At 43.2% G+C, this 13,533-nt stretch overlaps 1 protein-coding gene across 2 annotated transcripts in view; it reads right to left on the minus strand.

The window, feature by feature from the left end:
- SLC13A1 (solute carrier family 13 member 1) overlaps positions 1-13,533 on the minus strand; it is a 67,872-nt gene that overhangs the window by 13,293 nt on the left and 41,046 nt on the right. For both annotated transcript variants that reach the window (XM_084811827.1, XM_084811826.1), the window contains exons 8-10: positions 12,082-12,201; positions 8,886-8,984; positions 8,685-8,786 (exon numbers count right to left, since the gene is read on the minus strand). In XM_084811827.1, the coding sequence (XP_084667953.1) occupies positions 8,685-8,786; positions 8,886-8,984; positions 12,082-12,201 (321 nt within the window). The remainder of the gene's footprint in view (positions 1-8,684; positions 8,787-8,885; positions 8,985-12,081; positions 12,202-13,533) is intronic.

Consider the following 13,533-nt stretch of genomic DNA (forward strand, 5'->3'; position numbering starts at 1 on the left):
TGGATGCCAGGAGAAGGGAAAACTGATAGAATCTGCCCCCACTTCCCCTTCCATGCAAAATGTAAACATTTTGCAGGCCAGCTGGCTAGGAAGTTATGCTGCCCTTTGTGAAGGAATAACTAGCATATATTATCACTGTCACTTCTGACAGTTATGAGGGTTTTTTTACGTGTACTTCCAAATGTACTTAGTAATAATGTTAAGAATGGTAGTACAACTTCTTCATAGAAATTCTCAAAATAGTGCTACATAATGACTGTAAGCCCCTTCACGGATCACTGCCTTGTTGTGGCAAAGGGGCTTGCGTAACTCAGTGAAGCCATAAGCTATGCCGTGCAGGGCCACCCAAGACGGACAGGTCATGGTGGAGAGTTCTGACAAAATGTAGTCCACTGGAGAAGGAAATGGCAACCCACTCCAGTATTCTTGCCAAGAAAACGATGGAACGTATCACAAGGCTAAAAGAGATGACGCTGGAAGATGAGACCCTAAGGTTGGAAGGTGTCCAATATACTACTGGGGAAGAGCAGAGGGAATTTCCAAGTAGCACCAGAAAGAGTGAAGTGGTTGGGCCAAAGCCGAAAGGCCACTCAGCTGTGGATGTGTCTGGTGCTGAAAAGGAAGTCCAATGCTGTAAAGAACAATATTGTTTAGGAACCTGGAATGTAAGATCAATGAATCAAGGTAAGCTGGAGGTGGTCAAACATGAGATGGCAAGATTGAACATTGACATCTTGGGAATCAGTGAACTAAAATGGACAAGCATGGGCAAATTTAATTCAGGTGACCATCATATCTACTACTGTGGGCAAGAATCCCTGAGAAGAAATGGAGTAGCACTCATAGTCAACAAAAGGGTGGGAAAAGCAGTACTGGGGTACAATCTTAAAAACGACAGAATGATCTCAGTACGAATCCAAGGCAAACCATTCAACATCACAGTAATTCAAGTCTATGCCCCAACCACTGAGGCCGAAGAAGCTGAGGTTGATCAGTTCTATGAAGACCTACAACACCTTCTAGAACTAACACCAAAAAAAGATGTTCTCTTCATCGTAGGGGATTAGAATGCTAAAGTAGGAAGTCAAGAAATCACCGGGATAACAGGCAAGCATGGCCTTGGTGTACAAAATGAAGCAGGACAAAGGCTAATAGAGTTTTGCCAAGAGAATACGCTGATCATAGCAAACACTCTTTTCCAACAGCACAAGAGGCGACTCTACACATGGACATCACCAGATGGACAATAGCGAAATCAGATTGATTATGTACTTTGCAGCCAAAGATGGAGAAGCTCTATGCAGTCAGTAAAAACAAGACCTGGAGCTGACTGTGGCTCAGATCATGAGCTGCTTCTTGCAAAATTTCGGCTGAAATTGAAGAACGTAGGGAAAGCCACTAAACCATTCAGGTATGACCTCAATCATATCCCTTATGAATATACAGTGGAGGTGAGGAATAGATTTCAGGGATTAGACCTGATAGACAGAGTGCTTGAGGAACTATGGACAGAGGTCCGTAACATTGTTCAGGAGGCAGCAACTCAATCCATCCCAAAGAAAAAGAAATGCGAGAAAGCAAAGTGACTGTCTGAGGACGCTTTACAAGTAGCCGAGGAAAGAAGGGAAGCAAAAAGCAAGGGAGAAAGGGGAAGATATATCCAACTGAATGCAGAGTTCCAGAGAATAGCAAGGAGACATAAGAAGGCCTTCTTAAATGAACAATGCAAAGAAATCGAGGAAAACAATAGAATGGGAAAGACTAGAGATCTTTTCAGGAAAATCGGAGATATCAAGGGAACGTTTTGTGCAAAGACGGGCATGATCAAGGACAAAGAAGGCAGGGACCTAACAGAAGCAGATGAGATTAAGAAGAGGTGGAAAGAATACACAGAAGAACTATACAGGAAAGATCGTAATGTCCCTGATAGCCATGATAGTGCCATCACTGAACTTGAGCCGGACATCCTAGAGAGTGAAATCAAGTGGGCCTTAGGAAGCATTACTAACAACAAAGCTAGCGGAGATGACAGTATTCCAGCTGAGCTATTTAAAATCCTAAAAGATGATGCTGTTAAAGTGCTGCACTCAATATGCCAACACATTTGGAACACTCAACAGTGGCCACAAGACTGGAAAAGGTCAGTTTACATTCCAATTCCAAAGAAGGGCAATGCCAAAGAGTGTTCAAACTACCGCACAATTGCGCTCATTTCACATGCCAGCAAGGTTATGCTCAAAATCCTACAAGCTAGGCTTCAGCAGCATGTGAACCGACAACTACCGGAAGTACAAGCGGGGTTTCGAAGAGGCAGAGGAACTAGAGATCAAATCGCCAACATTTGCTGGATCACGGAGAAAGCAAGAGAATTCCAGAAAAGTGTCTATTTCTGCTTCATTGACTACGCTAAAGCCTTTGATTGTGTGGATCACAACAAACTCTGGCAAATTCTTAAAGTGATGGGAGTACCAGACCACCTTACCTGTCTCCTGAGAAACCTGTACGAGGGTCAAGAAGCAACAGTAAGAACTGGACATGGAACAACCGATTGGTTCAACATTGGGAAAGGAGTACGACAAGGCTGTATATTGTCGCCCTGCTTATTTAATTTATATGCAGAGTACATAATGAGAAACGCCGGGTTGGATGAATCACAGGTCGGAATTAAGATTGCCGGGAGAATTATCAACAACCTCAGATACGCAGACAATACCACCCTAATGGTAGAAAGTGAAGAGGATCTAAAGAGCCTCTTGTTGAGAGTGAAAGTGGAGAGTGCAAAAGCTGGTTTGAAACTCAACATTAAAAAAACTAAGATCATGGCATCTGGCCCCATCACTTCCTGGCATATAGAATGGGAAGAAATGGAAGCAGTGACAAATTTTACGTTTTTGGGCTCCAAGATCACCGCAGACGGTGACTGTAGCCATGAAATTAAAAGACGTTTGCTCCTTGGGAGGAAAGCTATGGCACACCTAGACAGCATAGTAAGAAGCAGAGACATCACCTTGCCGACAAATGTTCGTATAATCAAAGCTATGATTTTCCCAGTAGTAATATATGGCTGTGAGAGCTGGACTATAAGGAAGGCTGAGTGCCGAAGAATTGATGCTTTTGAACTGTGGTGCTGGAGAAGACTCTTACGAGTCCCCTGGACTGCAAGGAGGTCAAATCAGTCCATCCTAAAGGAAATCAACCTGAGTGCTCATTGGAAGGACAGGTACTGAAGCTGAAGCTGAAATATTTTGGCCACCTAATGTGAAGAGAAAACTCCCTGGAAAAGACCCTGATGCTGGGAAAGATTGAAGGCAAAAGGAGAAGGGGAATGCAGAGGATGAGATGGCTAGATAGCATCACCGATGCAATGAATATGAACTTGAGCACCCTCCGAGAGAGAGCGGAGGACAGGAAGGCCTGGCATGCTATGGTCCATGGGGTCACGAAGAGTCGGACACGACTCAACGACTGAACAACAACAACAACAACAGCAAAGAATAGGACACTTTCAGATCAAGGGGTCCTAGTTAGGGATGTCAGAGAATTCCGCGACGGATCTCGGTGAGGCCAAATGCCAGTGCATTCGGCCCCCCGAAAACCATTGTGGAATGAAGCCCCCACCCCCCCAACCCACGAAAGGCATGCGGACGAAGTGCCTGCCGCCCCCACCCCACAAAAGGCGCGTGAAACGGAGCACTTACCTGCTCCTGTCTGTGCTGCTGTGCGAATGGCAGCTGTCCTGCGGCCGCCATTCGCTTCCTCCTTCAGCCGTGATAGGCTACGTAAATACTTACGTAGCCTATCACGGCTAACGCAGGGACGGCTAATGCAGGGCTAATCACGGCTAATGCAGGGACGTTTTTTCCCCCCTGCTCTGATAAGCTATGTAAATATTTACGTAGCCTATCACGGCAGGGGGGAAAAAACCCAGCCTACACAAATGGTGGCGGCTACCGCCATTTGCGTACGCTGGGGTTTTCCCCCTGCCATGATAGGCTACGTAAATATTTACGTAGCCTATCACGGCTCACTACAGGGATGCAAATGATGGCGGCTACGACAGCCGCCATTTGCGTCCCTGCAGGGCTGCCCAGCACCTCCCCCCACCTGAGGAACCTGGCAGAGCCAGGTAAGCGGGGTTTTGTACACTCCTAGTCCTAGTGTTGCTGATCAAAATATATTGAACACTTGTTCCATTTTTTCTTCCATAATGGAATTCTTCTGGTCAAAAAGAAGATGGAAGAAGTGGAGGGATAATAAAGGAGGGTTAAAAATGGAAGAAAATAAAAGCACTGGGTACTACCCAATGGTGACTGCCCAAGAGCGACCTACCCTGCTAATTCTGTTGCACTTACAGCATCCACCACTTGCACAAAAGAGATTCACCTCTCACGGGGGCAATCCGACATGAGCAAAAAAGCTCATTTCTGGACTGGGGTAGGTTGGCGGAGCTCTCTGTCCACTCATGGAATGGAAGCAGCGGTGGGCCCTGGTCATGGACAGGCAGTGCTGGATCCTGCCCTTCATCTGGAAGCACCTTAAATGGCAGGTACTGGAAACAAGTGAGGAAGTTAGGTGTGCTACAAAAGCAAGAGTTAGAAGGAGAAAAGAACTGACGATATACGACAGTGTGATTTATACTGCAACCCAAAACAGGTTTACCTTGAAGTTAGAAGTAGAACCGATTTCCACATAAGGACTGTAGCCTTAGACACATGTAGGTGCTGGTTATTTGAAGTACAGCAAATGAAACATAGTGGTGCTTTGAATTCATCTATCCTCATTAGTACTCCTGTTGTGAGGCTGAGTGGGGATGACAAAGACTGAAAGGCTAACTCTAGAACAGGGAACCTCTTTCCTGTCAAGGTCCAAATTACTTCACTTTAAATCTGTTTGGGTCCACATTCCAGCAGTGGGTGTGGCCAGAGTCCAAAGTGGGCAGAGTTACAGATGTGACTTTTACCTTTGTTAAGTATACAACAGGAGAAAAAAGATACTTGCATCAGGCATTCTTCTTTCCCAATTTTGTTAGTTTCCCTCCATCAGCTTTGTAGTTGGGGGATACAGCAGGATGGAATAAATAATAACAATAACCCAGAGTGGATGTGGGGAAAGTCCAAATTCAGAGGCCTGGTCTGGAGGTCCGCATTTGGGTTGACACACAGGCTGGCAGTTTCACACTGCTGATCTAGGAGATCTCAGAAATAACTATCTTGGCTACTTGGGTTCAAACATACTGCCATTTTAAAAAACTTTATTGGCCATGGCTGATTTAGGTTATCTCCATGTCAGTGGGGGCAACATGACTAGAAGTGTGCTGTTCCTATCTGGCTTGAAAATTATCACAAGAGGTTTATGGAACAAACTCTGTGACATTAATTTTTGTGAACTGCCCAGAGAGCTTCAGCTATTGGGCGGTATAGAAATAAATAAATAAATAAATAAATAAATAATAAATTTCCAGAAAATATCTCATTTTAGCTTCATTGGAATTGCTGGGAAGGCTACTGAGAAACTACTAAACCACCTCTGTCAAAGCAATATAAGATATGTTTTTATAAAATGCCAGGTGAAGTGTAACTGAATAAGCTTAATGATATCTTATTAAGAATTTGGAGATGTAAACAAGTAAGAACACTAATGTATTAAGGAGAAGACACACAAAGACACAAGCAGGTCAACAATGAATTCTGAGTAACTGATATGAAGAAATAATGGGCAAAGAGGTCTGGGCTATATTTAAGGAAGGAATGCAGAATTAATACCCATCATTTAGGGCCAAGGGGTATTCGAGGAATGAAGCATTGTACAACTTTATGTTTGGTGTCAATGTTTATCTTAAGAGTGTTGGGTTGTAAAACAGTATCATTTAAGGTCAAATGTATACTTAGAATTTTGCTTATCCACTCATGGTTGATAATTAATGGGAAATAAATATTGTACAAATATTGATTGTTTACACTATCAAATCTGATACATAGATGTTTAGGGAAGATGATACAATTAGATTTTAAGTAGTACATTTTGAGATGGAAATTGTTTTCCCAAAGATAGGATTTAGAACCAGTCTTATCTGACCTGAAACATATATGATAACCTTAAGCCCTTTTGTTAGTATATCATTAGAATTTTTGAGGAGTTGAAATTGATCTCAAAAGCATGGGATAGTAAACAGTGAAATAATTTTGTAGAAAGTGTATAAGAATGTGCTGACGTTTTGGGTAAATCAGCTTCTTAACATCAAGAAATGCACCAACACATATATACCAACATATCATCTGATAGCCTATTCAGAGCTGGGTAAGAGACTTGGACTTAGAACTCTCTTCTTAAAACCTTAAAGTATTAAGAACTCTTTAATAACAAGAAATGCTAAGAAATGCTAACTCATTTAAAAACCTTTAAGGGCACAATCCTATGGCTGCTAGTCAGTGGCTAGATGGCCATAAGACTTGGAGCCCACGCTCTGAGGTCAGTTCCCTAAGAACTGACCTCCACCCCGTCCTGCACTGCCTCATAGGCAGTACAGAATCTTCATGCTCAAGCATGGAGTGGCGAAAATGGGACATTCCTGGGGGTGTGCCAGGGTGGGGTGTGGGGCAGAAGTGCCGTCCTGATGCTTCCTATGCGTTGTCCAGTGTCCGCCCCCCCGCTCCAACTTCCTGAGGCTACACAGCTGAAATCGGCTGTCTAGCTGCGAATGCAGGTCAGCTGAAGCGTGGAGGGGATGATCCCCTCTGTGCTTCTCCTGCCCTGCATTGGATAGGTGATTGCCTATCCTGATAGGATTGTGCCCTAAGATATTTGAGGTTGTTGAAACTGAAATTTCTTACTGCTAAGGAACTATTGTTTTAGCCTACATGGTTGTATTTTCATATGTGCTATTGAGATTATTTAATAAAAATGGGGGAAAGGATCTAATGATATTTCCCTTACTAATTCTTGTTAGCACAAATCCAAAACTGAACCTAACTTGCAGCAAAGTTGTGGTGTACTCTTTGTCTGAAGTGTTTACATCAGTATAGATAGTTAACTGGCAAACAAGTGCTTCTTAAATACAGAACTATAGCTTGATAACATTCAGCAGAAGTGAAATCACTGATAGCTGTAGTGTGTACAAGTTTGGTTTTCAATTTGGGTCAGCTGGATTAAAGTAATGGTGTTTAACAATAGTCATCTGCAACAGTTTAGTTATATACAACTCTGAAGCCTTCAATTATTGGACAAGATACACACACACACACACACACACACAAAACTATGATGAGCATTTATCATCCCTGACTTTTGTTACTATCTTCCATCCATTTTTACCTATTCTTAGAAATAGTAGGAAAATTACCATGTGGCTGTATATGCTCTATACAATGTCTGTTTTATTCTGTACTTTTGTTGTTGTTCAGTCATTAAGTCGTGTCCGACTCTTCGTGACCCCATGGCACGCCAGGCCTTCCTGTACTCCGCTCTCTCTCAGAGGGTGCTCAAGTTCATATTCATTGCATCGGTGATGCTATCTAGCCATTTCATCCTCTGCCGTCCCCTTCTCCTTTTGCCTTCAATCTTTCCCAGCATCAGGGTCTTTTCCAGGGAGTTTTCTCTTCACATTAGGTGGCCAAAATATTTCAGCTTCAGCTTCAGTATCTGTCCTTCCAATGAGCACTCAGGGTTGATTTCCTTTAGGATGGACTGATTTGACCTCCTTGCAGTCCAGTGGACTCGAAAGAGTCTTCTCCAGCACCACAGTTCGAAAGCATCAATTCTTCGGCACTCAGCCTTCCTTATAGTCCAGCTCTCACAGCCATACGTTACTACTGGGAAAACCATAGCTTTGATTATACGGACCTTTGTCGGCAAGGTGATGTCTCTGCTTCTTACTATGCTGTCTAGGTTTGCCATAGCTTTCCTCCCAAGGAGCAAGGTCTTTTAATTTCACGGCTACAGTCACCGTCTGCGGTGATCTTGGAGCCCAAGAAAATAAAATCTGTCGCTGCTTCCATTTCTTCCCCTTCTATATGCCAGGAAGTGATGGGGCCTGATGCCATGATCTTCGTTTTTTTAATGTTGAGTTTCAAACCAGCTTTTGCACTCTCCACTTTCACCCTCAACAAGAGGCTCGTTAGATCCTCTTCGCTTTCTGCCATTAGGGTGGTATCATCTGCGTATCTGAGGTTGTTGATAATTCTCCTGGCAATCTTAATTCCGACCTGTGATTCATCCAACCCAGCGTTTCTCATGATGTACTCTGCATATAAGTTAAATAAGCAGGGTGACAATATACAGCCTTGGTTTTCCCAGTAGCAAGTCTTTCGACTGCAAGGAGGTCAAATCAGTCAATCCTAAAGGAAATCGACCCTGAGTGCTCATTGGAAGGACAGATACTGAAGCTGAAGCTCTAATATTTTGGCCACCTAATGCGAAGAGAAAACTCCCTGGAAAAGACCTTGATGCTGGGAAAGACTGAAGGCAAAAGGAGAAGGGGATGGCAGAGGATGAGATGGCTAGATAGCATCACCGATGCAATGAATATGAATTTGAGCACACTCCGGGAGAGAGCGGAGGACAGGAAGGCCCGGCGTGCTATGGTCCATGGGGTCATGAAGAGTTGGACATGACTTAATGACTGAACAACAACAACAAAGAGATAATGCAAAAGCCTTGAAATTGTACAATGCAACTCATCAACTTACGCTGAAAACAATGAAGCCCAGCCAGGAATGAATCCAGGATCTCTAGTAAACCATAACAAGGCCATTAGAAAGAACAGGACAAGGGTGATGATTTCTGGGTAGCTGCAACAGAAGCACACTGTGTGTTAGCATGATCCTTTGAATCTGTTCGTGTTGACATCACTGTTAAGATTTCCCCTGTGGTTTAGCCTTCTGCCTTACCTTACAGGTCCAAGTTTCTTGTATTCCTCTTCAATCACCTGGGCTGAAGCTTGTTCCCTGGCTGACTTTGCCTTGCCACACTGGAACATTTCTTTCAAGCTGAAATGAAAATTGAAATAAGAATAACCAGTGAATGAAGGTATCCATGTCACATTAGGGGTTTCTTTTCTTGTGGCTGGGATCCAAAGAGCTACGGAATTTTTTACTTTTCCCCTTTGAACGGGAGACCCCTCCATTCTGAATCACAAACGACTTGGAAAACTCCCTTCCATTTCAAGAGAGTCTTGCCATGTGGGCATCTGTTTTGAAAAGCGCAGTTCAAAACTTCCTTGGGCAGGTAGAATTGACCACATATTTCTTTGGATTCAGGCCACAGTCTCTGGAACAAAAATAACCAATGCTTCATAATTCATAAGTGTATGAACTTTATACCAAACTATAGCATGGTGCATGGTGCACAGGGCTATGTTTTGGCAAACTGGGTGTTTTGGAGCACATCATTTATAGTCGCCCCATAGAGACATGGTGTCATAGACGTGCATACAGGGAACGCTGAGTGGGCCCAGACATATCCTGATGCCTCAGGGAAAAAATTGGTGTTGTGTTTTAATTTAATCGCATGATACGCTCTTTTAGTTTTAAACTATGGATTGTTGCATTATGCAATGAGCACTGAATTGTGTGATATAGATGTAGAAATGTATAGGAAGCCCACATGTGCTTGCAGCATGCATCCCCCCTACTGCGCTGCTGCATTACCATTGGTCCTCCCCTCCCCCTCTGACTACTATTCTAGCTTTGACCTATATAAGCAACCGCAAAAAGATTGGGGTGCTGTGTCTCATTTTTTAAAGTTTGTATTTTTAAAGTAAAGTTTAGTCGTTAATTTTTTTTAAAAATTAAGTTTAGTTAAGTTTTAGTTTCTTTAGTTTGATGTATAAAAATAATGTCCTTTATGACTGAGCATTTAATAAAGGTTTGCCTTAAAAAAAAATTCCCTGGGTGCACACCCTAATGAAATGTTCTGCGCACGCCTATGCATGGTATGCAAATTGGTGGCAACGGACATACCAGATGGAGTGCCTTTCCCTATACTAGGCGGCCTGTGTCTTAAGATCTTCAGAGAAGGCTCTTCTCTTGGTTATTTTGCCAAGGGAAGCTCATTATCTGAGAACTGGGCTGAGGGCCTTCTCTATGGCGGTGCAATCTCATTCCAGATCATTCCCCCCCCTCCGCCCCGGCCTGCTACTTACTAAACAAAAAGTCATTATACAAGTGCTAGTAGCATGACTATCATCACATCAGGTCTGGGCCGCCAGCACAAGGTGATTGATCAGCTGAAGCAGACCATGGCTCCCTTAGCTGAGCTATTTATGGCATGTACATTCCATGGCTTGCTTGGTACAGAAGTTTATCTTTGGGGTCCAGATTATCTCTGTCTCTGTCATTCCACTTACCAGCCTAGAACAGGGAAAGTGTTCCTGGATGTTGTAACTATGCAATGTGGTCCCAGCTGAACCTGAGAGAAAAACCTTCCATATGTGTAGGAGCAAATACTGGTGTTTTAGAATCAGTCTACCTGAGCGGTGAGTTACACGTGCATGGCCATGAATGATTCCACAAACTTCTACCACCATCACTCCAAATGCAAATATTATTTTGGACTGCCCTGGCTTGATTTCAAGCTTACAAAGTCTGTCTTGACCCTAACTATTTATGCCTTCTGTTTCTAGTAAATGCTCCTGAATCTTCATGAATGAAACCACGCATTCTCATTTTAAAATGATCTCACATCATTATCTACGTACTATTCTGACTAGCTCAACAGTAGTTGTTGCATTGAGCATTTATACCAGCGGTGGGCAACATGCAGTCTTTGGCCCATCTCTGCCCCCAGTGGTCTTTTGTGCAGCTCCCATTGCCCCCTGCAACTGCTGAATTTCCTGTGGTGGTGGCAAAAATAATAGTTTGCTGCCAAATTTTGGTGATGCAGTGTGTGTGTGGGGGGGTAATTTAGTTTTAAAACCAGGCCCCCACTCTCTACAAATCTTGTTTTAAAACAGGGGGGCAAGATGTGCCCCCATCCCTTTTTGTGCCCCCTGCTGCCCCCAAATGGCTGCTGCCACACTGGCAAATTCCACAGCAGTGGCAAAGAAGAAAAGCCACATTTTTGCTTTAAAACCAAGTGCACAGAGAGCGTGAACCTTGTTTTAATGAAAAATTGCACTCCCCCCTAGGGTTTCAGGAGCACAATTTTGCATTAAATCAAGGTGTGCACTGCCCAGACACCTTGTTTTAAAGTGAAAATGTGGCTTTTTTCTCACTGAGAAATTGCCCCTGAAACCTGGCAGCAATCTGGCAGTTCTGATTTCAGTGGCGAGGATGTTCATGCAGCTCCTGGTGGATTCTTGGGGATGGAACTCGGGCCCTGGACGCCACAAAGTTGCCCAGCCCTGTTTTAAAGCTGAATCAGTCCATTTCACATGATACCATGCTACCAAAATTTGGCAGCAAACCATCATTTTTGGCCACTGTGGTGTGGCTGAGTTTCAGCAGCATGGCAACAGCACCAGTATGGAACCCTGGAGGGGGTGGGAGATTGGTTCCTGGAACCCCAGAAGTTGTCTCCTCCTGATTTATACTCATGCTTGTGCTTGCCCAAGTAGAAGAGGGCTCCTTGGGTGTGACATCTTTGCATGGCTGCTTTGTGGCCCCTCCCACCTTGAGAACTTCCTGAGGCCAGTAAAGAGCTGTTGTGTGCCCTGAATGCTTGGACCCTTGATGCTGCTGAAATGCCCGTTTCAAACATTATGGCACTCACCTGCACTCTCCCTCTCCAAATCCCATTTCTTTGCATTGCCTCTGCCCCTCCTGCTTCTCTTCTCCTGTTCCCTCTGGAATTGCTGCTCTCTCATCCAGATAGCATAGTCCATGGCCTTTTCCTTTCTTGGTCTGTCATGTCACTTGCCCTCACTGAAACTTAATACACTTTCCCCTATTTCTTATTGCAACTAGTGCAATTAAAATAATCACATATTCTTCCCCTGGCTCCCCATGCCTCTCTTCCTCTGTTGTTTCCCTGTGTCTGTTTTAGATTGTAACCCCTTTGGGTAGGGACCTGTCATACCTGTTCTTTGTAAAAGCAGCAGGTATATAGATGGCATTGTATAAATAAAATAACAATAACAATACTTACTTGAAACCCAGGAAAAGCCACTGAAGCCAAACCCAGGAAAGTAACAAAATAATAATAGTGATGGGGATGGAAAGAATAAACCAGGATCCAAAATTGATGCATTGGCAAGCTGGGTACCGTCTGAATAAAAGCAAAAGAAAACCTACATTAAGACATGGGGTTGCATTTGAAAAGCAAGATATGTGTTAAACCAAGGTCCGTGGGATGGGCTGCAGCCATGCTACACCTCACCAGAAAAACATGTCCAGCAATAGGTCTGAAGATGGATGGATGACTGCTTTATCAGGAAGTGAAGATGGAATATGGCTCCATCCAAAATGTAGATCTGAATGCCTTACTGCACATTCATTTAGCATCAATAGTGCAAACTTCTGTAGCAGTTTGCCCACCCATTGAGATAAAGTGGAAAGTCTCTTCCCTGTGTTCCACCTATGGTAAAAGCATGGCTGGTTGGAATAAGAGATAGGGTCTTCTCAGTGGCCATACCAATATTATGGAACACCTTGCCCCATTAATTGCCACTCCTCCCTAGTTGTCTTCCATCAGTTATTGAAGACTTTTTTAAAATTTACCATTATCTACCAAGTAGATAATGCTTTATCTGAAAATTGTGTTTTATCTGCTGTGCCTGCCTTTATTGTGTTTTGTTTGATATTACGGCTTTATTGCGATGTTGTGATTTTAATCATTGTAAACTGCCCTGACTAAAGCATACGCATTAGAAAGGTGGGGTAAAAAACACACATATATAAACAAACAAACAAATGCTAAACAAACAAACACTGGCCTAGGTCACTGGGTTCTAATCTTACTCCTTTGTTTCATCTGACTTTCCATTCCTTAGTACTACTTAACTTTGGGAGAGAGGAACAGACATAATTGCCACAGGCATCCAAAAGTAGTCTGGCGGTGAAGGTGGTGACTTTTCCCTCTTTTCAAAGGTTTATTTTAAAATGTGCCCAAGTTCCCAGATATATAATATTCATATTATACTAGATGATATCGTAGATAGGATATGAGATATGAACTAGCCTTTTATTTAGGGGACAAAAGTAGGATGAGATCGTCAAGAAACAAGCCCTTTCAATAATAATACACCATCATTAGCCCTGGCACTTTCAACTACTGCATTTCATGTTGCTAAAATGTTGGTTTTATATATGTCTGACTCTTCGGGGTATAAAGTATAAAGTATAACTAAGGGTATAAAGTATAACTAAGTATAACAAGGCTTCACAAAAAGCTTAGAGATGACCTGAAAACAACAAAAAAGACACATCCAGGAAGTGGAAGGAAGGCCAAGATACAAAGGAAGAGTACAGGCAAGTAGCACAGAATTGCAGGGATGATGTCAGGAAGGCTAAAGCTGAGAACGAGCTGAGGTTAGCAAGGGATGCTAAAAGCAACAAAAAGGCTTTCTTCAGCTACGTGCATAGTAAAAGGCAGAGGAAA

The sequence above is a fragment of the Heloderma suspectum genome, chromosome 7 (genome assembly GCF_057233095.1).
Source record: "Heloderma suspectum isolate Gila_16-S chromosome 7, 16-S_ref, whole genome shotgun sequence".
NCBI classification, from domain to species: domain Eukaryota; kingdom Metazoa; phylum Chordata; class Lepidosauria; order Squamata; family Helodermatidae; genus Heloderma; species Heloderma suspectum.